Here is a 26,904-nt window from a genome sequence, read left to right as displayed (position 1 = left end):
TTTTAGCAAGATTGATATTATATCTCTAGTGTAAAACAAAAGAAGCAAACGTCAGGCAACAAAAATGTCCTGGCTGATTGACTGTGTTTGAGATAAGGGGAAATTGTGCAAATTTCATTTTTGGACAAAATGTTCCTTTCAAGTGCCTTTCGAATACACTGAGCGCAAGGAATTAGCAGAAGGCACAGACAATTAGGCAGGTGCTTTGTGCAGTAGCCACTCCAGTGATTTCTCTCTTTTGAATGAGAAACTAGTAAACTGTGGTGTAAAACAGCAGTGCAGTCACAGGCTGCATAAATCTTAGGGAGGCTTTCTGTTTGATCAATGATGGCACTGTGCCAAAGTGGTACACTGTGTGTGTGTGTGTTTGTGTGTGTACGTACCAGCCTCTGTTTTAATGCTAATCATACCCAATAAGCATTTTCATACATCATGGTAGTTTATGGGCCTGTGTTTTGAGTAATAACCTGATGAGGGGGCTAGAGAGTAGTAAAATGTAAAACTGTGATGCCTGATGGGTTCTGTTTTATTCCTCATGACCGCCAGAGATGGTGCTACAGTAGTGGCTGATCATAGCGCCAGCCAGATAGGTTGAGAATATAAATACCAACGAAGTCACATAGTGACGTGAGCTGAGCGGAGGTGATATAAGCCACTGCAGCTCAGCACTCCACCTCTTTCACTTTCTCGCCTTTAGATTAGGTCAAGATTTTTTGTCAAGTGCAGCTTTCTACGAGCAGTGAAAATTCGTCATCCCAAGCTGTTACGATACGTTTGGCAGTGCGCTGTCTGACTGGTACCAACTTGTTTATTTTCCGGATTGCTCACCACTGGTAAGTACAGGCTTTTTGCTTAGCATCATGGCTATGCGCGTTCGAGCTACAAGCCGCTTGCCATGGCACATGAGTTATTTCCCTTCTGGATTTTCTCTGCACGGTACCATACGGTTCTATCCGGAGACCTTGTTACCCGCTTTGGCTAGTTAGCTAGTTGTGTTAACCTTCTGTCTGCTCTGTCAGCCCTGTGGTCCCAGGGGTTGCGGCTTCTGCCATATCTAGATTATTGGTTGTTTTGTGCTCAGACAAGGGACCAGGATGTGTATGATACCCAGCTGCTACTAGACCAAGTTGGGTCTCTTGGTGAACAGGGCAAGGAGCACACTCTCCCCCATGCAATCCATCATGTTCATTGGGGTGACGATCAATTCATCCACAATCCGAGCATCTCTGTCTCTGTCTCGAATGACAGATATTCTAAATATTCTTGCCCAGTTTCTTCTTGGGACATCTTTCCAGTATAGGATGGTATTGAGGTTGATCAGAATGCTGATGTTGGCCACCTTTGTAATTCCTCTGGGACTGCTTCACCTGCAGCCCCTGTAGGTTTGGAGCAACAGCCTTCAGCTAGACCCATTCCGTCATAGTCATAGTCATGGGCAGATTGTAGTGACTCGTAGTTGTGTGTGTGCCCTCTGATGGTGGACTTCTGTTGGGAATTGTTCCCTCTCGTCAGGAGGTGGTATCAACCAATGCATCCCTCAAGGGTTGGGGAGTAGTTTGAACCACAGGGGTGTCTGTGGCGAATGGTCAAGTGAGCAGTCTATGGATCACATCAACCTGCTGGAGATGCGTGCAGCTTTTCTGGCCCTGAGACACTTCCTCCCAGTGCTGACAGGCCGTCATGTGCTTGTGCACTTGGACAATACTTCGACGGTTTTCAATCTGAATCACCAAGGGTGCACAAGGTCAGAGAATTTGCTATGGTTCACTCACTATATCCTCACCTGGTCACCCCTGCGGTTTGCATCACTGAAGACAGTTTATCTACCAGGGATAGCCAATCAGGCTGCAGATGCTCTGTCCAGAATTTGGTTTCATCCGGGCAAGTGTAGGCTCCACCTGGATGTAGTTCAGGACATTTGTCAGGAATTCGGTGTGGCGGCATGGATCTATTCACTTCGGGGAACACAACTCACTGTGGTTTGCCCAGATGGAAACATCCAGTCTGCTGGGGCAGGATGTGCTGTCACATGAATGGCCGGATTGTCTCCTGTATGCCTTTCCTCCAATTCCTCTGCTGTTGGAGACACTTAACAGAATTGCTCAAGGCAGACACAAGGTGCTTCTGATTGCACCACAGTGGCTGTCCAGACCATGGTTTCCCTTGCTCCTAACCTTGCTGAGGGACAGACCGAGGCAGCTTCCTCTCAGGAGAGATCTATTGTCTCAGCTGGATGGCTACATTTGGCATCCGAACCCAACCCACCTACAGTTATGGATCTGGCCTCTAGGGCCAACTCCCTATTAGCAGACTGTGAGCCTTCGGTTGTTGACACTGTTCTCAACATGAGGTTGAGAACAAAGCTGCTTCCACGCGAGTGCTTTATGCCTATTGATGTAAGTGTTTTTGTACGTGGTGCGAGACTCGTGGGTTTGACCCTGTACAATTTGCAGTCTCGGTAGTTTTGGGTTTCCAAAAGGTCTTTTGGACAGTGGTAGGGCAGCCTCCACCTTAAAGGTTTATGTGGCAGCTATCTCTGTGCACCGTTCGCTTGTGGATGGCTCATATTTGGGCTCCCATAATCTGGTTTGCAGTTTGCAGTTTTAAAGGGTGCAAGGCACCTCAATCTGGCTCATTCTCTCCATTCTCCGGTGTGGCGTTTACCTCTGCTTTTGGAGTCCCTTTGCCAATCCCCTTTGAACCATAGGAGGTCTTAGGTGGAAGTCATTGAAAGCGGATTTTCTTCTGGCTGTGGCATCTACTAGTATTGCGTCCGAGCCTACCTTTGTTGAATTCGAGTTGAGACTATGTCCTTAACGAATCAAGTCCGGTTCCGAGTCCTAAAGGGGCTGAGTTGGACTTAAGTCCAAGTGCTTAATGGCCGAGTCTGAGTCAAGTCCAGAAAGTAATTAAATTGAAAAATATTTGAAATTGCAATTGTAAACTCAACACTGAGCTGTTACATTAACATTTAAACCTCCACAAACCAACGGCAACATAAATGTAACAAAAAATACCACTATTACATCTTGCCATTTAATATTTTTTATTTCATGTCATCAGCACCTCAACTAGGTTCCTATCAAAAAATGATTTCAAAGAAAAACAGGGATATAGAGGTAAATGTAGAACTTTTATTATATTACAAGTGTATGAAAATACAAATTAACCTGTTTTGTTATTGTATCACACTATATTGTGTCCTCCAGTTCAAGTTGACATTTCAATTATTTGATGTCTCTCTCCCACAGTTATATAGGCTGAGAGAGAGAGAGAGAGTATAGAGTAGAGTTACATTTAGCAGCATGTCATAACAACAAGCTCCATGCTTTATTACTGCTTTTAATCTGTCTATGAATGACAACTCGACAAACTCATTTCTGAACACAGCTCTGTTCTTCTAACTTTTTTTTCTAATTTCATTCCTAAAATAATTTTTAAAAATCCCTATCAGCAGGGTTTATGATATTTCCTACTTTAAGAAGTACATTTACATGAAATTCAAGACTGGAATCTCCAGATGCTAATGTTTAGGGGTGGGCAATATGACTACAATCTTACTTCACGATAACCATACGTTTTCTCAGGTACGTCTATCAGTAGTGTTCGAGTAAGAAATACTACGGAAGTTGAATAAAGAAATTAAATGTAAAATAAAATAGACTTCACTGTATGACATAGACAGTGATTCTTATTAAATTTACTGAAGTTATTCAGTCAAATGACGGAGTGAGCCATTTTCTCTTTGTCTTTTGTTGTTTGATTAAAAGGAACCCAGACTATGAAGACTTGTGTAACTTAACACTTTATAATTGCCCTCTCCTTCTAAAATATCTCGTTAGAAACACATGAAATATGTTCATTACTTTAAAAATCCTTGATATTTAATACATATGTTAACCTACGGAGGCCGCTGTTACGTGACATGTGCAATGCTGTCTGAGTCGATGACGTAAAATGGTTGCACTGGAGCACTCAAAAGAATTAGCTACTAGCCCCCGCAGCACACTGTGCTGCTTTTGGCTGTAATTTTATAGTTTTTGTGTGCTGTGTTACAGGGGATATCTGTAATTATAATCAAACCCATAAGCATCTTGTTAGTGCGTTTTTTCTTTATATTCATATTACGTAAAGCTCCTGTAAAATTAGCCTAAATCTCCTAGCCAAGGCATACCCAAAGTAAAAATTAAAGCTGTTCTTGAACCTTTTGGAGTACATGCATGGTTTTGGTCTCTTTTGAAAGGTGGACTAAATATTTTTACATAATTGGATTTTTTGGACCTTTGCCAGTGTAACAAGAGTGTTTTTGTCAGTATGTTATTGATCAGTGGATTACTATGAGGCTTCATATGAGGTGAGTTGCCTCCGTTTCATATGTGTTTGTATATCGGTGGTCTGACAGAGACATTGACTGTTTATCAATCGAATCACAAGAATCTTAGCTTTCCAATGATATGAGTACCTTTGTACACACAGAAGCTGTGTAGATAATGTAGATTTGCTCATAACGTGGTGACAGCATGCTAGTGGGCAATCGGAATTTTAACAAGATGGTGAGTTGGCTGATAATCTCTAAAATGATTAATATTAGAATACGTTTTTATCATAAAATGATAGTATAATCTATATGCTTACCTTGAACAACAAACGCTCTCGGTTGACATAGACATGCAGTTGCTACACAGACATCCTCGACTTTGCCCCACTCTCGAATTCCTTACCTCACTGATGGTCTTCATTTTGATGTACATTTTGAGTAATGTCTTCTATATTAGCCTCCTCGCTTATGTTACGCTTGGGTTCAGATTGAAAAGGCTGAAGACATGTTTATATCGCTGTAGGGTCGCTGGAGAATTAACACCGTTGCAAACATTTGACATCACTACCCACAATGCATTGCAACGTAAACAGCAATGGCGGCCTCCGAGTGCAAGGATATTTATTATTTAAGGATATTTATTGTTTAAAAAAAACCCTGATATCTGGAGTGTTTTGTATAGTGGATTTATATTGCGGATGTCAGTGTTAATCTAAAACAGCCATACAAGTCTTCATAGTCATGGTTCCCTTTAACTTTAATGACAAAGACAGCAGCAGGTTTATTAGACTGCTGTCACTTTAAGACCTCATGCACAGATCTAATATACAATATATACTATACTATATGTATAGGTGTATTTTTTTTTTAAATAATAAAAATCCTTGCACTCGTTGGCCACCATTGCTGTTTACGTTGCAATGCATTCTGGGTAGCCTACTTTTTAGCTGTGTCAGGGGCAATGCAGGAGTGGAAAGGAGACAAACATGGTAGAAAAAAATCAATTCACACATTTTCCATACGTTTATCAGTGGTATGTGTCTATGAAACAATGCATCCATGATTCAAACCCATGCATGTGTCTTTGGATGGGCAAAGAGCTGTCTTATGTGATGTGGTTTTCATGAATGAGTCAGCTATTTGAACTGGTTCTCTCTAGTGAATGCAGAAAAAATTCCAAAATGAAGACAGATGCACTTATTAAATTCATCAGTATTCTGTATTCACTAGAAAGTGCAGCTCTGATCGAAATCCATTAACTTAAACGTGACAGCAACGATTAAGGGCCAGTTTTAGCAAGAATATAACGAAGTGTGTTTGATTCTGTGCATAGCTGAAGTAGTATGATGGTCTGAAGTACTGCTACTTGTTATGATGATTCATTTTGTGTAGTGTATTACATAATTTATAATATTTTTTATGTAATACATAATGAAGGTTAACATGGCAGGCACAATATTTTTTTTATTGCAGAAATGTAGTGGGAAGTGTTGTTGACTCACAGTTCTAGGATCACTGGTTTAATCCTGAGCTTGGATTCCTAACTGTGCAGAGTTTCACATGGGTTTCCTCCAGGGGTTCCAGTTTCTTCCCACTGTCCAAAAACCTGCTGGTAGGTGGATTGGCTACTTTAATTGCCCTAGGTGTGAGTGAGTGTGTGCATGGAACTCTGAGTTGGACCGGTGCCCAATTCAGTATTCAGATTTAGCTCTTCATAAGGCAGTGCTGCTCATTGTTGGCTCTCTTGGAAGTTCCCTCCCCCCCCCACACTGTAACCATAACAACACTCATACCAGTCCTAGCTAATATCAGCAAACTATCTAGTCTAGCTTGCTTTCTAAAACACTGGTTCCCAAAGTGGAGCCCAGGATCCCCTGGAGGTAGGTGAAACATACCCAAGGGGTCTTATTTTGTTATAATCGTTGAAATCACAACTCACCATTATCAAAGTTTTTATTATATTTATTATGTAGATATAATTATCAGCCTGTTTAGTTACTTGAATTTAATGGATTTAGTTGAAACCTCAATAACTCAAAAACAATCAGGCCTATAAATAATGTCAATTTGAACCTAAGTTCGGGACTAAAATGCTCCATAGCTCCAAGAAATAAGTAAAATATTATTATACACATATAAATAAAGAGATTAATATAAGCATTATAAAGTAAATCTGTACTGAGGAGGTTTGTGAATTGTATTTAAAAGGAGTCCCTGGCTGCAAAAAGTTAGGTAACCCTGAACCAAATTCATAATAATGTAGCTGTTCTGTGTTGCCAAATAAACTTGCTAGTAGACCTTACTCAGAATTGCTGTACGATTAATGATTGATGACTCAAATGACTGTGTAATGTGTTTGTGTAATGCATGCTGGGTGTTTTCGTGTTTCAGTGCTGAGACTGAGGGATGTAGTGCTGTTCTACAGAAGTCTACATACCATCATAAATGCTTGTTTTGCTCGTTAACTTGTTTTAGTTATCTTTCTCTTTCTCTCCCCCTCTCACGCACGCGCGCACACACACACACACACACACACACAGAGAGACACAGAGTTCATAAGGACATGAATCACATGCTGAACAGCTTGCAGCAGATCAAATCAGACCATGTCATGGGACAACACAGGGTCAATACACACAGATACTGACACACATGGCATTCAATTTCAATTCAATTCAGTTTATTTGTACAGCACTTTTAACAATGGCCATTGTTCCAAAGCAGATTTACAGAAACATATAAACTGAGGATATAGATTTAAATGTATGAATTTATTCTAATTAGCAAGCTAGAGCCGATAGTGGCAAGGAAAAACTCCCTGAGACGATATGAGGAAGAAACCTTGAGAGGAACTAGACTCAAAAAATGAACCCATCCTCATCTGGGTAACAATGGCTAGTGCGAATATAAATGAATAAATCCCTTCTATAAATGTGCTAATACTACATAGTCAAATAGTGCAGTTGTGTAATCAGGAAAAGTCATTACAGTTTTTACATGAAGTCTGTTTTATTGAACACTGTTCACTGATGGAGACTTGAGTGCAAAACTGTTTGTAGCAATTGCAGTCCTAAAGCTATCATGGGAATTGTAGTCCTAGCCATCCTAGCATAAATGTCCAAAGCCATCTTTATGGTTTTTAAGTGTTACCATCCTCAGTAATCTCAGTGATTTTTAGGCTGCACCATGTGGGGCCATCCTCAGCAGCAGCATGTGACTTCCAGTTTATGAGAACTACTACCAGAAGTAGGGCATCAGGATGGATCAGGCAGGTCTGGAGAGCAGAAGGGTCAGGATCGCTGATATCTCAGGAGTATCATGTGTAGCTCGACAGACAGAGAGAGGGAGAGAGAAAGGGAAAGAAAAGGATATTATTAGATATGCTTATTGTCCCTTAATGGTTAAGGACGATGTACGTTGTGTGAGTGCAAGCAGGGACTCCGGCAAGACTAGCTATAACAGCATAACTAACATGTATTCACGTATACTCTCAGACACACATGTCTATTAGTCCACAAATCTGGAGTTTAGTTCTCCAGAAACATACTGCCTTTGGGCAGGAAGGTGCATTTAATCTAATTTGATTTATTTATTGATGTACATAACTTGGCTTTTGTTTTAGTGAAGACATAGCTCAATTTCGATCAGTACATTATTTAGAATACAAGCAAACACAGAGCCATAATGATTCAAAGACATATAATGCATTGTGTGCACAGAAGGGAAATGCAGAAATAAAGAGAAAATGAATATACTGTAAGGCGAGCTTCACTTTACAGCTATTGCTGATTATTCCTGATCTGAGTAACTGTATATGAGACAGAGTGCTGTGGCAGACGTAATAGTGACCTGCAGCTAGGACACAGACTAATGGAGGAGGTATGGCAGTAGATTTTAATTGACCCTGGCTAAAATTAGAACTTGGCAAAGATAATGGATATAAAATTAGCATCATAGTGCTCCCAGAGAAGCAGCACTAAGCACTCATATCATGCCATCAAAACTAAGCACTTCATGATGAGACTGTGTTTATAATTAATTTCAATTTTATTTTATTTTATTTATGCCACAAAGCAGGTTTACAGAAATCTGTAATGTAGCTTAGTTGCAAGCTGCAAGTAAAATGGTGGTAGCTCAGTGGTTAAGACATTGGACTTCTGAAGGTTGTGAGTTCAAATCCCAGTACCATCAAGCTGTCACTGCTGAGCCCTTGAGCAAAGCTTAACCCTCACCCGCTCACTTATATAAATTAGATAAATGTAAGTCGCTCTGGATAAGGGAGTCTACCAAATGCCATAAATGTCAAATCTACCTGAGACATCATTAAGAAGAAACCTTCAGAGGAACCAGATTAGAAGGGAACTCATCCTCTTCTAGGAGATGCCTGAATGCGGGATTATAAATCATTACATTATACAGTTGGAGTAGAATAAAAACAAACAGTACTAAGTCATATTAAATTAGAGAAAGCCCAGTTTGTGTGCCGCAGGTGGCCCATTGTAAATGTGGTACTAAATGAGGTTGATGAATGGGGAGATGTAGTGCACTGGGCAAGATTTCCTCCAACAGGATGATGTAAGAATTTCTAGATTATTAAAAATAAATCATGGCAAAATTGCCAGAATGCCTAACTAGATAAATTCAAAGAATTTCCCCAGCACATTTTATGTGGCACAAAATTCAAGCAAAAAAATTATATATATATATATATATATATATATATATATATATATATATATATATATATATATATATATAAATATTAGCTACAAAGCTTCTACACTGAGACCTTGGAGTTAAATTTTGTACTCTTTTTACTCTGTGTGTGTGTAAGTGACAGAAAGTGTGCTTTCACCCATCTGAAATTCAGGTGTCCTCTACTTATGTCACTTTTATAAAAAGTTTGATGTAAAAGGTGTGCTGTTCTTTTGGGCAGATCAAGTTATATGTCATGATAAACCTTTGATATTTTGATCATTTCAAGGAACAAGCAATATTATTAGAGCAGTAAAGACTGCTCTAATAATAAACACAAGTACATTAATCCTTGTTCATATAATCTACTGATACATAAATTAAACTAGGTAAATGCAGGACCATTTCAAAGGTATAGATGGAGAGTTCCACTCATATGAGTTCGAGGTCTGTAGCTTTTACATGATTAGATGAATAAAACAACGTGGCAAGGTGAAGTAGAGGTTGAGTGTGAGTGTGGGTAGAATTATAGAAGGTGGATGAATACTGTATATGCAGGAGGCGGACCTGTAAGCACTTGCCATACAGTGAAGTTGAATTCCCTGAATATACATAAACTGTAGATGCAAATAGAATGCTATGTGTGTAAATCGTGTGTGTTTGTGGGGAAGGTGGGAGGGGCTTGAAGGATTTAAAGCATCCATGTAATCTCAGAAAGAGTATCAGGAACAAGTCATCTCTCCCTCTCCCTCTCTCTCTTTCTTTCTTTCTTTCTTTCTCAGTCTCTCTCTCTCACGCTCGTGTGCTCTCTCTCTCTCAAAGTTGTTTTATTGACATGACGAATATGATACAGAACACATCAGAAAAAGAACAGCAATAGATAGAAATACACATAAATTCAAGAAAACTCTGCCTGTCTCTCTCTCTCTCTCTCTCTCTCCTTTTCATATGTCTCTATGGCTTTGTTAAAGTATCTAAACAGAGGAAAGGAGGTCCAGCTGGATTTTGGAGAAATCAGCCTGTGGCAAGTCTGGGCAACAGCAGCAGCAGTAGCTGTAATCTCAGTGTTGGTGGGTGTACGTGAGTGTGTGTGTGTATGTGAGCACAAATGTATGGGTGGGCAGATGGGAGAGGGCAGTACCATCACAGCTCAGGGACAGCTACTCAGACAGGGAAAAGTAGCAGAGTAAGAGAGAGAGAAAAAAAGCAAAATTCCGAAGAAAAGAAGAGAAAAAGACAGCAGGGTGTTGAAGAAGAGCTGCTGTGGGACACTTTGTACCATTGTGAGATGAAGGACCTGGATGGAGCACATAATTAAACTGGCCTTGATATGAATGTAAGTAGGAAGAGATTTTTGTTGCGATGATTGTGTGGTGGATCAGCTCTATGTCCTCTGTTTTGTTTGGTTGTTGTTTGAAAGATGTCAGAAGTTTCCTCTAAAACATTAGCACACTGATTGTTATAAAGATTGCAAATGTAACAATAAATGTGCTGTTCTTTAATGTTTACTACTCCACTAGTTTATTCTGTTCTAACAGGAACTTTACATATATATTCATATAAAATAGTGCTATAGATTAAAACTGATGGTCAGTTCTGACCAGATTTTTCCTCAACATTGTTGCTACATATATTTTAAAAAATCTAAATCAGACCACTTGTTGTATATTCACTCTGTGATAATTACTACTTGGTAAAATCAAGCACATGTCATGCTACGTGAGGTTAATTATTATTAGATTTGGTATTTGTGAGTAAATTCCCATTACCTTGTGTGAAAACTTTGCTGCTTTTTCTTTTGTACTTTGCCATTTTTATCGATGGGCCTCTGTTCAATCATGAGCTTTCTGGATGTTTGAGTGCCACGTGATGTTTGACCTTGAAAGTGGCCTGATAGAGCATTGCGTCACCAGTGAGTGTGTGGCTGCTGTAAAGAGAAGAAAAAATGGCAACATGCTTCTTTTATGAAATATTCAGTTGAAATAGCACTGCTGCTCTGAGCACAGAGCCAGGCTTCCCCATTTCCCTCAGCGAGCCCCATCCACTTCTCATAAACTCACGATTCACTAAACACCAGCAATGTTAGAGACAGAAGGAGGAGTGAAGCAGATCAAATCGACATATAATCTAAAAGTTAGTCACTTTTTCAGTTTATAGGCCATTCACAGAATCCACTGTTGCCTGAAGCATGCTGCTGCTTTTCAGTTCCCATCTGGTGCCTCAGTGTTGCTCATATGTTCATGAAAGAATAGAAAGTAATCCTCAGAGACAAAAGGATGTGATATTTCTCACTTGTCTGTGAACTATATCAGTGCTTGATGATAAAACTTTTCATTCTTTTCCCATTGTGCATTGGGGAATGCACTTGTGGGCTGTGTTATATTATGCATTAGCAACTATGTAGGGCTTCCGCATGATTGGCTACAGCAGAGACCACACACACATAAGCCAGGCCAGTTCAGCTAAGAGCACATTGAGACTGAAAAGACAATGCCTAACTGAAAGTTTTGCAGGTAATATCCAGAGCAAGCACATGTGGAGCCCTAGGTGATTGAAAATGGGCTCCACCGGCATATGTCACATCCACCCAGAAAAACTGATAAAAAATTCATATAATCAGTACTGATGTCAAACATTGTTCCTTTTCTTCAAGTTTAGTGAAGGTATCATTTAAGATCCTGTGTAAAATGTGAATATTCAGTGTCAACCAATGTAGTGCAAAAAAGAGCTAAATATGTGCAGGTTCATTTAATCCACAAACAGAAGTGCATAGTGATAGAGCCAGAACACCCCAGTACATAAACAGTCATGTGAAAAAATAAGTACACCCCATGGATTTTTAAAAAACTATATATATATATATATATATATATATATATATATATATATATATATATATATATATATTTATTTATTTTACATATTTTTACACGCAAACATTTGATCCTCGTTGAAACAGTGCCTATGAATAAAGGTAATACACTATCAAATGACACAAAATTGACATTTTGTAGTAATTTTCACATTTTTTTCACAAAAAGACATTTCTGCTAAAGGGGGCAATACTAGCTTCTGAGGCCAAGGGTGTGCTTACTTTTTCCACAGAAGAATATCAAATCTATTGATATTTCTGTTGGATAAATGATTGAAAAAGCAATCTTTCCTTGTGGTTTTGTTCAAGTATATCAACTTTATTAATAGGCACTGTTTCAAATATGATCAAATGTTTGCTTGTACAAATATGTCAAAAAAAGCCAGCAATTTCCATGGGGTGTACTTATTTTTTCACAAACCTGTATATAACCTATGTGTACAGATCACACCACTTTCCAATCAACTATAACAAACAAAATGTTCAACACAGATATGTGCACTAATGTTATAAATCTTGTACATATGGATAGTTTATGACTACATCCCAGAGGGATTTAGGGTGACAACATTTTTTATTAACTTTAAGAGACAAAACACACAGCTAGATAACCTGAAGACCATCAGTATGTCTTAACAGCTATGGAAGCAAGCTAGCAAGCATGAAGCTAAGCAGCTAGCTAGAAGTGTGTCACGCACAAGCCAGTTTCATTCTAGCTTTTTAGCTTTATCTCACAGGTTAGTCCACATAGTAATTCTCTTATCTACATTTTTTAAAGAGGAAATTAATTACTGGACTAGTGCTAGGTGTTTAGTTCGTTAAGTAATGCTATTGCTTCATCCGAGCTAAAAACTTGCATAACACTGGCCAGCAGGAGCGTATCTATGTTCCTCAGATTTATATGGCACATAATGAACACATGACAGAGGGGCCTATGTTCCCCAGGTCCCAGGGTCCTATGTTCCTCAACCCTATATAGCACATAACGGGAACCTGAAAAACATGTTCCCAACTGTGTATTTCCTTAACATAGCATGGGTTATTGTGGGAACTTGTCAAAGGGTGTTCCCCAGCACTACCATACAGCTCTCAATATAATAGGCCTAGATTTCTATGGAACTAAACAAATGGTTGGAGTCATGGAATCACAAACGGTCATCGCTTCCTTAGGTGAAAACTAGCCTAGTATGTTTTTGAATCTAACTCTCATGACATCATGACTTACATACCTAATTTAATCCAGTTTTGGCCTCCAAATATGCTAGTGTATCTTTTTCTGAATTTGTTTTAGTTAAGTTAATTTTGAACATCTAATTCTGACATCTCACTGCTGAAATGTCCAAATGCCCATGCAGTGATATTACGTGATGTGCCATATAAATCTGGGCACAAAGAAATGACTCCCTGGCCAGCTATCTTGATACTAACTAGCTATTATGATAGCATTAGTGATAATGTTCTGGGCGCACGGTGGCTTAGTGGTTAGCACGTTTGCCTCACACCTCCAGGGTTGGGGGTTTGATTCCCACCATGGACCTGTGTGTGTGGAGTTTGCATGTTCTCCCCGTGCTGCGGGGGTTTCCTCCCCCAGTCCAAAGACATGCATGGTAGGTTGTTTGGTATGTCCAAAGTGTCCGTAGTGTATGAATGGGTATGTGTATGTGATTGTGCCCTGGGATGGATTGGCACCCTGTCCACCTTGTGCCCGATGCTCCCTGGGATAGGCTCCAGGTTTCCCCATGACCCTGAAAAGGATAAAGCGGTATAGCGGATGGATGGAGGGATGGATGTGGCTGTTCTCTTTTTTTTAATTAAAGATGATTGCTGCTTTATAATAAAATTATGTTTATAATTGCAGGACCTTACCTCAGATCTAAAGCTTTAGGTTACAGCTTTTAAAAAAAGTATACTGATGATGATAATGATGATCAATGATGATGAAGTACATTACCACATTACCTACTAAACCCTCCAGTTACAAAAGGAAATAGAAGTGAGCAGAAGTTAGACTTATATTTCAAATATCTGACTCCAAAATTACTTAAAATCACACTTTGATTTAAGAACTCTTAAAAAGAAACATTTCAGAAACTTTATTTTTCTCTCCCTAAATAAGAGCAACCCTCTTTCAATGTTTTGATTCAGGAATTTGATGTCTCATGCCTCTATAAAGTGCAGTGTGTCTGCAGCGGGCCCTTATGTATCACGGTCAGTGGGCTTTAGTAACCAGTTTCTGTGTTCCAGCAGCACTCCAGTGCAAACGCAGTGGACCCCAGTGAGGAGAGCACAGACACTGAGGAAAATGAGGAAGAGGACCTAGGAGTGTTAGATGAACAAAGGAGTATCATCCTCCACCTTCTCTCCCAGCTCAAACTGGGCATGGACCTCACACGGGTATGTACACACACAGACACACACAGAAGCAGCACTTAGGTTGACTCATTGTGTCTGTTTGGCTTGTGGAGAAATCCCAATTCATAAGCTTGCTGTCCATATCAAACACATTTATATATGTGACTACACATACAGTTACAATCAAAATTATTCAACACCCATTGCAAGTCAGGTTTACAGTGAGGGAAAAAAGTATTTGATCCCCTGCTGATTTTGTACGTTTGCCCACTGACAAAGAAATGATCATTCTATAATTTTAATGGTAGATTTATTTGAACAGTCAGAGACAGAATAACAACAAAAAAAATCCAGAAAAACACGTCAAAAATGTTATAAATTGATTTGCATTTTAATGAGGGAAATAAGTATTTGACCCCTCTGCAAAACATGACTTAATGCTTGGTGGCAAAACCCTTGTTGGCAATCACAGAGGTCAGACGTTTCTTGTAGTTGGCCACCAGGTTTGCACATATCTCAGGAGGGATTTTGTCCCACTCCTCTTTGCAGATCTTCTCCAAGTCATTAAGGTTTCGAGGCTGACGTTTGGCAACTTGAATCTTCAGCTTCCTCCACAGATTTTCTATGGGATTAAGATCTGGAGACTGGCTAGGCCACTCCAGGACCTTAATGTGCTTCTTCTTGAGCCACTCCTTTGTTGCCTTGGCCGTGTGTTTTGGGTCATTGTCATGCTGGAATACCCATCCACGACCCATTTTCAATGCCCTGGCTGAGGGAAGGAGGTTCTCACCCAAGATTTGACGGTACATGGCCCCGTCCATCGTCCCTTTGATGCGGTGAAGTTGTCCTGTCCCCTTAGCAGAAAAACACCCCCAAAGCATAATGTTTCCACCTCCATGTTTGACGGTGGGGATGGTGTTCTTGGGGTCATAGGCAGCATTCCTCCTCCTCCAAACACGGCGAGTTGAGTTGATGCCAGAGAGCTCCATTTTGGTCTCATCTGACCACAACACTTTCACCCAGTTGTCCTCTGAATCATTCAGATGTTCATTGGCAAACTTCAGACGGGCATGTATATGTGCTTTCTTGAGCAGGGGGACCTTGCGGGCGCTGCAGGATTTCAGTCCTTCACGGCGTAGTGTGTTACCAATTGTTTTCTTGGTGACTATGGTCCCAGCTGCCTTGAGATCATTGACAAGATCCTCCCGTGTAGTTCTGGGCTGATTCCTCACTGTTCTCATGATCATTGCAACTCCACAAGGTGAGATCTTGCATGGAGCCCCAGGCCGAGGGAGATTGACAGTTCTTTTGTGTTTCTTCCATTTGCGAATAATCGCACCAACTGTTGTCACCTTCTCACCAAGCTGCTTGGCAATGGTCTTGTAGCCCATTCCAGACTTGTGTAGGTCTACAATCTTGTCCTTGACATCCTTGGAAAGCTCTTTGGTCTTGGCCATGGTGAAGAGTTTGGAATCTGATTGATTGATTGCTTCTGTGGACAGGTGTCTTTTATACAGGTAACAAGCTGAGATTAGCAGCACTCCCTTTAAGAGTGTGCTCCTAATCTCAGCTCGTTGCCTGTATAAAAGACACCTGGGAGCCAGAAATCTTTCTGATTGAGAGGGGGTCAAATACTTATGTCCCTCATTAAAATGCAAATCAATTTATAACATTTTTGACATGCGTTTTTTCTGGATTTTCTTGTTGTTATTCTGTCTCTCACTGTTCAAATAAATCTACCATTAAAATTATAGACTGATCATTTCTTTGTCAGTGGGCAAATGTACAAAATCAGCAGGGGATCAAATACTTTTTTCCCTCACTGTATTGTAATATTTACAGACTTTCAGCTGTTTGCGATGAACAAATTAAACAAAAGCAAGTGAAATTTGATTTCCCCAAATTCAACAGAAAATGCAGCTTATAATGACTTCTCCAGTTTGAAAAATTATTCAACCCCTTCAAGGCAAGCATATTTAGTACTTAGTAGAGCACCCTTTTGCTGTTATGACCTGATGCAAATGAGATGCACAGCTTCTGGCAGCGTTCTTTAATGGAATCTTAGCCCATTCCTCATGAGCAATTGCCTCCAGTTCAGTAATATTCTTGGGGTTTTGTGCTGAAACCATGCTGTTCTTCAAATCCCACCAGAGATTTTCTATGGGGTTCAAGTCTGGTGACTGTGATGGCCCTCTAGAATCTTCGAGGACTTCTGCTGCAAACAAGCCTTGGTGGAATTTAATGTATGTTTGGGATCATCATCCTGTTGGAAGGTCCAATGACACTCAAGCTTCAGCTTCCTCACAGATGGCATGACGTTTTATCATAGGATTTCCTGATACTTCAATGAATCCATCTTTCCTTCCGCACACTGCAGGTTTCCAGTGCCAGAGGATGCAAAGCAGCCCCAGAGCATCACAAAGCTACCACCATGCTTGACAGAGTGTTTTCTTTCTTCATTCTTCTTCCTCCAGACATACCGCTGATCCATCATGCCAAAAAGTTTCAGTTTTATTTAATCGCTCAACAGAACAGAATCCCAAAAACTTCTGTTGCTTATTTATACGTTTTTGAGCCGACTTTTCTTGCGCTTTTGGGTCAGTAGTGGTTCTGGCATGGAACCTTCGGCATTTAGTACACACCATACTGTGCTCACTGAAACCTCAGTGCCTGTTGCCACCAAGTCTTGCTGCAGGTCTTTTGCAGTCACTCAAGGGTTTTTCACAACCTGCCTTCCCAGAAATCTGGTTGCAGCCATTGATAGCTTCCTTTTTCTGCCCCGTCCAGGTATTTCATACATTTTCTGCCCCTAGCCAGTTCATGTGTTCACCTATTTCATGTGTTCCAGCTCAAGCAAACCTGGTGCAACTAATGAAGCCCTTGATAGTTGCATCAGGTGTGCTTGAGACAACACCTTTTTAGCATATTAGTGCTGTTGTGAGGGATTCTATTCAGAGGGTTGAATAATTTTGAAACTGGAGAAGTCATTATAAGTTGCATTTTCAGTTGAATTTGGGGAAACCACTTGAAGCATTCGTTGTGTTGAACTATTTCAATTACTTTTGTTTGATTTGTTCATTGCAAACAGCTGAAAGTCTGTACATTATGACAATAAACCTGATTTGCAATGGGGGTTGAATAATTTTGATTGCAACTGTATATGTTGCTCTTTATCCTTCATAACTGATTCTACTGCACGTTAATAAATTGTCTGGAACAGTCTTTTTTTTTTTTTTTTAAAGATACAGAATAATCCTGCATAGGAAGAATATTACAGAACAATGTATAATATATAAGGAATAAAACACTTGGGTGTGCTCATACTGGAAAATAATCAATGATGCAGTCTGATGTGCCCCAACAGGAAGCAAACAAATGGAAGTTGATCATCTTTTAATAACAGCATATCCCAAAGTGTTTTATTCGTCTTTTACCACATCAATTTGCCAATGTTAGCTGTTTTTGTTTATTAAAGAATGAGACCAGTAATAAAAATAAGAGCTGTAAACGGTAGTTCCCTCACCAGTTTCAATTAATAAATATGCAGTTTGTCATGTTATGGAGAAACTGTAAAGCTGTCTGTCCTACAGAATCTCTTGTGCCGGAAAACTTACAGTTACAGGTTTACCTTTGACTGTTACAAAGTACTGACACTGGAGACTTCTTTCATAAATGCTAAATAATCATCTCCTCACAGAAGAAAATCAACATATAATCAACTCCATATAACATTAATTAGCAAGATTTAGTCTTGCTATGGCATTACTGCCTGTCGCAGCTCCTCCGGTGCCCATAGAGGCATCACCATATCATCAATTACATGTAAATCCATTAATGTGGAACATCCACCATACAAATCAAGATAACATATTAATGTCAGAGCTATGCTGTTTTATATCCCTCAGAATTGAGCTTTCATGGTATAAACAAGCCATAATATGCTATTTTCTACTTTAGTGATTCTCACAGACAAAAATGTAAGCATAATGTTGTATATCGTTTCATCATTTCAATTCATCTTTTTTCACCTTACAATATCCATGACTTCTCAGACCATGATGAATGATGGTCATGATGAAGTTGACAGAGCTTGTCGTACATAGTACTTGTAGAGAAGAGCAAGTTGTATTTTTCTGCCCGTATATTTCCTGCAGGGCTTAGCTGAGGTTAAAAGCTTTCAGCAGGGATCGATGCAGGTCTCTGGGAATCACGGATGAGTAAAGATAACGATGTGTGTTAGAGATTGTTAGGCCTGGGGTGGACGGACAGCACATTGATCCAGTGCAGGGTCAGATTGAACGTCACACACAGAATCACACGTTTATTAATATGTCTCCACAGTGGATTTGGCTTATTGATTAGTGAGTGAGTAGCATCTGTGTGTGTGTGTGAGAGAGAGAGTGACACAGAGATGAGTAGAATTAGGAGTCAATAGGGATAGCTCTTGTGAACATGCTTAATACTCAGCCGTAGGACTGTATTCAATAATTCAATCAAAACAGATGAGTGATATTCACTTATTTACTATAATTCCACATCGTACTATTATTGTATTTAAAACAGTGTAAAGGTTTGTGGTTAAAAAAGTGATGATGTCAAAACAGAGTGTGTAAAGATGTAAGAAATGGTTTGTAAAAGCAAACTAATTCATAAAAATCTTTTGCTTTTGCTTGATTTGGTTTTCTTGCCCAGTGTTTCCTGTGTCTGGGTTTTGGTTTCTAAACCAGTCCCTTTTACTTTAAGGACAGTGCGGTCTTGTGAGATCCCACCTAATCTTTCTCTGTTCGAATACTCCTGTAGAGCAGAATACTTGAAGCACTATTTTCAACTTTCAACCAGACGCACTTTTATGGCCCTATCCAAGCTTTCCCGCCATATATTTAGTCCCTGATGAGTCCCCTCTACTAGAGATACATCCAGTTCATTCATTTATTAATCTTCAGCAACCGCTTTATCCTGAGGTCACAGTGGATCCCAAGTCTATCCCAGGAACGGCGAGTGCGAGATTGGAATACACACTGAATATAATGCCATTCCATGCACAAACCTTAATAATTAATGTTCTTTCAGTTGTATTTGCATGTATCCTGGTTGTATTTGCCATTGTCTCTGATTACTTACGATAGATTAGTGAAATAATCAGAGGCCACTCTCTTATCTCTCTCCTAGGTAGTACTACCTACCTTTATCCTGGAGAAGCGCTCTCTGCTGGAGATGTATGCTAACTTCATGGCCCATCCTGATATGTTCCTGGCCATCACAGCCGGAGTAACACCAGAAGAACGCATTGTGCGGTTCGTGGAATATTACTTAACGGCCTTTCATGAGGGACGCAAAGGTGCTGTGGCCAAAAAGCCCTATAACCCCATACTTGGAGAGAGCTTTCTGTGCAGCTGGGATGTCCCACGTGAAAAAGTACGGCCCCTTAGGACCAACACTTCTGTCACTGCACCTTCGGCCACGCCCCCCTGCTCGGCCAATCCTGCTCACTGCTACCGGCTACACTTTGTGGCTGAGCAGGTCTCACACCACCCTCCGGTCTCAGGGTTCTACTGCGAGTGCAAGGAGCGTGGGATGTGTGTCAACGCCCATGTCTGGACCAAGAGCAAGTTCATGGGCATGTCTGTGGGCGTGTCAATGGTCGGAGAGGGTGAGTTGAATTACATGATATGTGTTGAACAGTTGGATCACAGATTGGATTTCACATTAATTAGGATCTTTTATACAGTTAGAAAGTTAAGATATTGAATCTAATGATCTGTCAGTTATATATAGAAATTAAACTTTCTGAAACTTGTGGCTGAAACAAGAATATTATGATCATAAACTGCTCAAGAAAGCACAATGCCACTATGCTACTGATACATAATCTTTAGACATCATGTGTATAGAGTATGAGAGAAATCTCTCCTTGGGCTGAGTAATAATAATGTCACAGTGTGATGGTCTGGTTTATAGCAGCACGGTGTCGGGTTGAACCTTAAGCTACATTTAGTTTAGCTGACAAAATAATAAAGAATATTGACCACATTTTTTCATCCCTCTGCTCTGTAATGAAGGAAGAGCCCGGAAAGACACCTGATTCATTCATATTCAGTGTTCTCTATATCCTGGTCAGGCCTGTGGTGAATCCAGAGCCTATCCCAGGAACTCTGGGTGTGAGGTGGGAATACACCCTGGAGTATGCCAGTACATCACAGGGCATCATGCACACACTCACACTGACACACTCATTCACACCAGGGTCAGATTTAACATAGCCAATCCAACTAATATTTTTGGGAGCTAGTAGGAAACCAGAGAACCTGGATGAAACCCACATGGTCATGGGTAGAACATGTGAAAGGTTTGAACTAGGGACCTTGGAGCTGTGAGCAGCAACACTACCTGCTGCACTGCGCCTAACATAATGTAATTTATTATTCCTTTCAAATAATCCAAATGTGTCATTTCACATGGTGTATTGCTTTTAGCATCATGTATGTTTACTCTTCACCAAAGGTTTTGCACATATCCCATGGGGCTCAGGAATATTGCAGATATTTCTCATTTTTTTATACTGTGGTGCATTAGACATCCTTGGAACAGTGTTTTCAATGCAGCTGTGGTCTATACATTGTTGAGCGAGTCTAAATGTGTGGCCTTAGTGAAAACTCACCCAAAGTACATTCTGCCTTCACATAAGCTTTCTGGTGAACGGAGAAGCCTCAGGCCATGTGCTGGCTAATACTGGTACTATCTATCTTTCAGTCAGCCAGCTAAGAGGGGCAGCTGTGGCTCAGGTGGTAGAGTGGGTTATCCACTAATCGTAGGGTTTACGGTTCAATTCCCAGCACACATGACTCCACATACCGAAGTGTCCTTGGGCAAGACACTGAAATTGCTCCCAATGGCAAGTTAATGCCTTGCATGGCATCTCTGCTACCACTGGTATGGGTGAATGAGACACAGTGTAAAGTGCTATATAATTGCAGACCATTTACCATTTAAATACTAGAGAAGGGTACCCTAGATACTTAGGATTGTTTTTTTTGTCCAGCTCCCATTTCAGTTTCTCTACATACCAGAATTAAAATATCTGTGAAACATGATACACACATACACAATACAGCAGCTCTCCTGCCATTCAGTCAGTATGTTTCCAGCACTAGCAGACACGCAGGTGCTCAGTGAAGTGGACAACGTTGCTGCCTCTGCAAGCTAACCTCAGCCTATTAGTGATTCACTCTGATTAGGCCAGCCTTAATTACTTTTAAGACAAATGGAACTAATTTTCCTTTAGAAGAGCAAGGTAGGTAATTAGAGACAGAGAGACCTGATGGGGATTAATGAGGATTTCTTAAATGCTGTGTAATGATTCCACACATTTTACCACAACACTGAGAAGCCCAGTATGTAAAGCGTTTAAAGTGTGGGTTTTTTTTTGTTTTGTTTTGTATACACACTTGCATATTGAACGAAATAGAATTATTGCCACATTCATAGAAATGAGAAAAAGTTATTGTATAAAATAAACATTACACATACTTGTTAAAATATTTTCCACTCAAATGTTCTTCGCACCTCCAAGGTTGGGGGTTCGATTCCCACCTCCACCCTTTGTGCTTCGGGAGTTTCCTCTGTGTACTCCGGTTTCCTCCCCAAGTCCAAAGACATGTGTTGTAGGCTGATTGGCATTTCTAAATTGTCCATAGTGTGCGATTGTGCCCTGCAATGGGTTGGCAACCCATCCAGGGTGCCCCCCGCCTTGTGCCCCGAGTTCCCTGGGATAGGCTCCAGGCTCCCCCACGACCCTGTGTAGGATAGGTGGTACAGAAATTAGATGGATGGATGAATGGATATTCTATCAAAAAAATAAAGCTCAAAATGATTGATATGCCTAAGCACTATTTTTTTAAATGCAATAAATAAATGCAAACAAGAGACAGAATACTGCCTCAGCTGAATTAGGGTAATAATAAAAATGCAATAGGAAAATGTTTGTCCAGTTGTCGGGAGATTGCAAGTTTAAATCTCATTTATACTTAAGAAGGCAGGTAGTGCTTTCCTCCAAATGTTTTACACTGCCCTGTGATGCAGCATGAACAGCAGTTTAAAAAGTTGATGTTGACTGTCATATGGTGGGGAAATGGTGGGAAAAAAATTGGCAGGAATGAAACTGATGAGCAAACAGTGAAGAGGATGACAAACACGGTGGAAAAAGAAACCCAATTTCACAGTTTTAAAATTGCACCTTTATTGTGGTTACTTTATTGTGGTTGCCAAGCTGCCACTGTTGGGCCCTTGAGCAAGGAACCCTCTCTGATCCAGTGGTACTGTATCATGGCTGACCCTGTGCTCTGACCCCAGCTTCCTGACATGCTGAGGTATGCAAAGAAAAGAATTTCACTGTGCACATGTATATGTGATAAACAAAGACTCATTATCAAAATTGGCTCAACTACAACTGTGTCGTGCTCAGATGAAACCAAACACAAACTTTTAGTCAAGCACAACGTCACCTTGCTTGATGGCAAAAGGGAAGCGCACCTGGTAGTCGCTGTCAAATATGGAGGTGGATCATTAATGCTTTGTGAAGACTGATGGCATTGTAAATGCTGCTAAGTACCAGGATATTTCATCCGAAAACCTGGGTGCCTCTGACAGAGGTTTAGACTTGACCATAGACAGAGGTTTGAACAAGATGATGAGCCACATAGACACAGAAATGGTTCAAGACACACAAAATCGAATGTTTAGAAATGACCATGTTACAGTTTCCACCATACTACCTCCAAATGAACTGGACACACATAGACCGAGCTCTGTCCTCTTGCACACTCTTCTGGAGGCAGTATGAAAGTGCTGACCTCAGCAGCATCATATGTCACATGGCAGTCCCATGCTCCCCTGTGGAACGGAGGTGCAGGGGCATGGAGCCATGCTCTAGCCCTCTCCTGGGGAAACAGATGTGTTTGTGTCAGCCCTGGCCCAATGCCTGCAGCAAAACGTGCCACAGGACAGCTGACTGTTATATAAGAGCTGGAGAGGGCTAGTCCTGTGAGAATACACACATTGTGCAGCCAGCATTCTGCACATGACAAAGAGAGGAGGAAGTGTCATTTAGATGCAGCTTAGGTACATTTTGTCAGAAAGATTCATTTGTGTATTTTTATTAAATATTTCTGCATTATCCACTCTGAATACCAATGCCTGAGCAGGTAACCTGGTAAACTCGGAAGATTCCTGATAGAGTGATGGTCCTGTTAAAGTTGTTCATTTGTGATGGAGTCAGTAAATGCAACAGTTTTATAAGTGGATCATGGTGTAGGCTGATTTGCGATGGGCCACAAAATGTGATTCTACTACATGCCCTTAAGAATAGAGTTGTAAATGCATTACATTGTGATAGCTTGACTCCATTGGTTGATTATTTATTCTACTGTAGGTCAGTGGTTTGAACTGATGTGACCGATTTGATCGAATTTCATATTCAGAGTGGAACGGTCAGTAAAACTTTAAGAATATGCCAACATACCCAAAGAAGCCTTAGGGTTTTATTGAGTGTTTCATTTAGCTAAATAGACATTACTAATCTTACTAATGTTATAATAGCAAGGAAAGAAGGAGCTATTTAGCCCAACTAGATTATCATAAGCAAGTCCATCCATATTCTGTACCGCTTATCCTACACAGGGTCACAAGGTACCTGGAGCCTTTCTCAAGGAACTTGGGACACAAGGCGGGGGACACCCTGGACAGGTTGTCAACCCATTAGTGATGGAAAGTTCGGATCATTTTACTGACTTGGATCTTTGAATCTCATTCAGCAAAATGAACGAAGCTTTTTTCCGAGTCATTTTGTTCGTTTCGTTCATTTCAGTAGAATATAATTAAAATGTTACATGTTAAATTCCCCAACACATCTAGTACTTACGCAAACGTTGATCACACTTGGAATAAAAAATAAACTATAGGATAATGTAACCAAGGCCGAATTATGAGAAACAGAAATGATTCATTAATAGCTTAGCTGGGTCTTCAGGCTATGCAGTCTGTTAGTTCACATCACCACCTGATCCGAGTCGTTCTTTCGTCACGTCACATTTGTCACGTCTGTTCCCCGTAAACAGAAATGATTAGTTCAGCCCTTGAGTCTTCGGGTTCGAGTCCTGTGATCGCCTCATAAGCTGAATACAGTGGGGCTGTGATGTGATGAGCGAACGACTCGAGAGGTGAACTAATCATTTCTGTTTCCTCTACAGAACCTATGGGGATGTTACAGCGCATGTGCGGTCAAAAATGAATGAATCACTCTCTGAGACAACTCATTGTTCCTGAGCCATATCAAAGATTCGTTCAAAATGAACGACACATCACTACAACCCACTGCAGGGCACAATCACGCACACACACTCCCACACCCATTCACATGCCAATCAGCCTACAATGCACGTCTTTGGACTGGGGGAGGAAACTGGAGTAACCGGAGGAAACTCCCTAAGCACAGGGAGAACATGCAAACTCCGCACACACAGGGCTGAGGCAGGAATTTAACCCCCAAACCCGGAGGTGCGTAAAATAACATAAAATGACATTTTACAAAATAAGACTTTACTGAGTATTACATTGTCTTAAAGTTGAATATACTGTATAGTGTTAAATTGTGTGCTATAAATATTCCTAAATTTTATGAACACCAGCTGTAATGTGTGGTCAGTTATCACAAAGTACCGTAACTTATGTTAATTAACATGGCCCATTTTCACCAAAAGCTCTAATAGGATTTTTATAGAGCTTTTGTATAAGGAAGCATTTGCTTCCTTTGTGTAAATGTCCTTTTACCATTTAGATTACGGGTCATAATGCTTGCTTCTGCTCTCTGCCTCATAGCACTTTATGAGTTTTTGAGAGTTTTTGAGATGTAACAGTGCAGGACAGAAACAGGGCATCCATCAAAAAAGGTGTAGCACCTGTCATTGTTGTTGTTCGCGATCCTTGTTGTTAGGACAAAATATGCAGTAAGGGTCTCTGCTGCAGCAATGTCCAGAAGCTGTGAAGGTTTGGTGTGAGCATTGTTATTTGTGTCAACATTTTAGATTTGGGATATCATCATTGCTAATCTGGCCTTAACTTACATTTGTAGTGGCTGTAAAGTCTTTTAAAAAAGTATTACTGTATATTTGTTAACCAGCCCCTAAGAAAATAATGACAATACATGATGTCAAATGTAACTAAATTGCATATAAGGTTAATCGTATACTGGATAGGTTTTCAATTCATTTCATTTTTGTTAATAACTGCAAATGGGGAATATCAAAAAATGTGAAGATTCCTCACTGCCCAAAGTAATCAGGTGTATGGATTTTTCTAGATACAAATCACCCCCCTCCTACTCAAACCTGACCTGATTCGCTACGTCATAACCGACCAATCGAAAGTATGAAACATCTGTCACAGCCTATTATCATCACTATCATATATCTAACATCTGTCACTATCTATTATTGGGCCTTGTTGAGAATGTGAATGTCAGGATTTGTAACAAAACTATAGGGAGTTGATGATGAACTAAAATATTTTCTGTTTTTGTTTGTCAGGTGTGCTGCACCTTTTGGAGCATGAAGAACAGTATGTGTTCACACTGCCCTGTGCTTACGCCCGCTCCATCCTCACTGTGCCATGGGTGGAGCTCGGAGGAAAAGTTTCCATCTGCTGTGCCAAGACTGGCTACTCTGCCACCGTCACCTTTCACACCAAACCCTTCTATGGGGGAAAAGTGCACAGGTGAGTGTGTGGCTCAGTTAATAGAAGCATTTCAATGCCCTCAGACTTTATACATTTACAGAACTGTATTTCAGTAAGTGACGGTATCATGTCCAGAGCAGTGTCAGTAAATATGCCAACAATGTAGGCTAACTTTTCTTTCAGCTAAATGCATGAAATCTCAGACTGTGTTACCTCTGACAGGGTGACCGCTGAGGTCAAGCACAATCCCACCAGCACCATTGTGTGTAAGGCTCAAGGCGAGTGGAACGGTACTCTGGAGTTCACATATAGTAGTGGAGAAACCAAAGTGATTGACACATCGAAACTGCCAATTATTAAGAAGAAGATCCACCCACTGGAAAAGCAGGGCCAGTATGAGTCCCGGTAAGAAAATGTACAATATACATATATCGAAAAGGAAAGTACTTTTTCAATATAAGTTCGTCTGCCTTTAGAAATCCCAACATATTTCACAACAATAAGAATAAGTAGTTTATAGTGTTTAAACATACTATGCCTTTATATTATTTTGTGATATATGTTAGTCTTGTTTCTTGATAAAAGTATACAAGAGCACGAAAGGAAAAGAAAGATGGGACTGACAAAAAGCTGGCTACGTGCTCCTGGCGAGCTTGTATATATTCTATTTTAAATAAGAACACTGTTATCTTGTCCATCCTCTTAGGCATCATGGCTCCTCTCACACCCCACCATCTCTCTGGACCACTTACTTAAGTGTAATTCTGCATATAGCAGGGAGAGAGCCAGATACATGCCTGATCAAACAGGCAGGGCAGAGCCGCATCAGAGTACCGTAACACTTTCAGACTGGCATTAGCATTGCAGCCTAATGCAATCAAAGTGGGGATAGAGATGCACTAAGCTGGTTTGTGCAGGGAGACAGGCATTCAGGGCTGCC

The 26,904-nt window shown here is 40.4% G+C and overlaps 1 protein-coding gene across 1 annotated transcript in view; it reads left to right on the top strand.

The window, feature by feature from the left end:
• The window catches only part of osbpl10b (oxysterol binding protein-like 10b), a 64,245-nt gene that overhangs the window by 32,190 nt on the left and 5,151 nt on the right, over nt 1-26,904 (top strand). Inside the window, exons 7-10 of the mRNA XM_053633330.1 lie at nt 14,133-14,279; nt 19,407-19,887; nt 25,817-26,003; nt 26,187-26,369. Of these exons, the coding sequence (XP_053489305.1) occupies nt 14,133-14,279; nt 19,407-19,887; nt 25,817-26,003; nt 26,187-26,369 (998 nt within the window). The remainder of the gene's footprint in view (nt 1-14,132; nt 14,280-19,406; nt 19,888-25,816; nt 26,004-26,186; nt 26,370-26,904) is intronic.

This window comes from Ictalurus furcatus, chromosome 1 (genome assembly GCF_023375685.1).
Source record: "Ictalurus furcatus strain D&B chromosome 1, Billie_1.0, whole genome shotgun sequence".
NCBI classification, from domain to species: domain Eukaryota; kingdom Metazoa; phylum Chordata; class Actinopteri; order Siluriformes; family Ictaluridae; genus Ictalurus; species Ictalurus furcatus.
The sequence above is the reverse complement of the archived record's forward strand: the minus strand, read 5'-3'. Positions and strand labels throughout refer to the sequence as shown.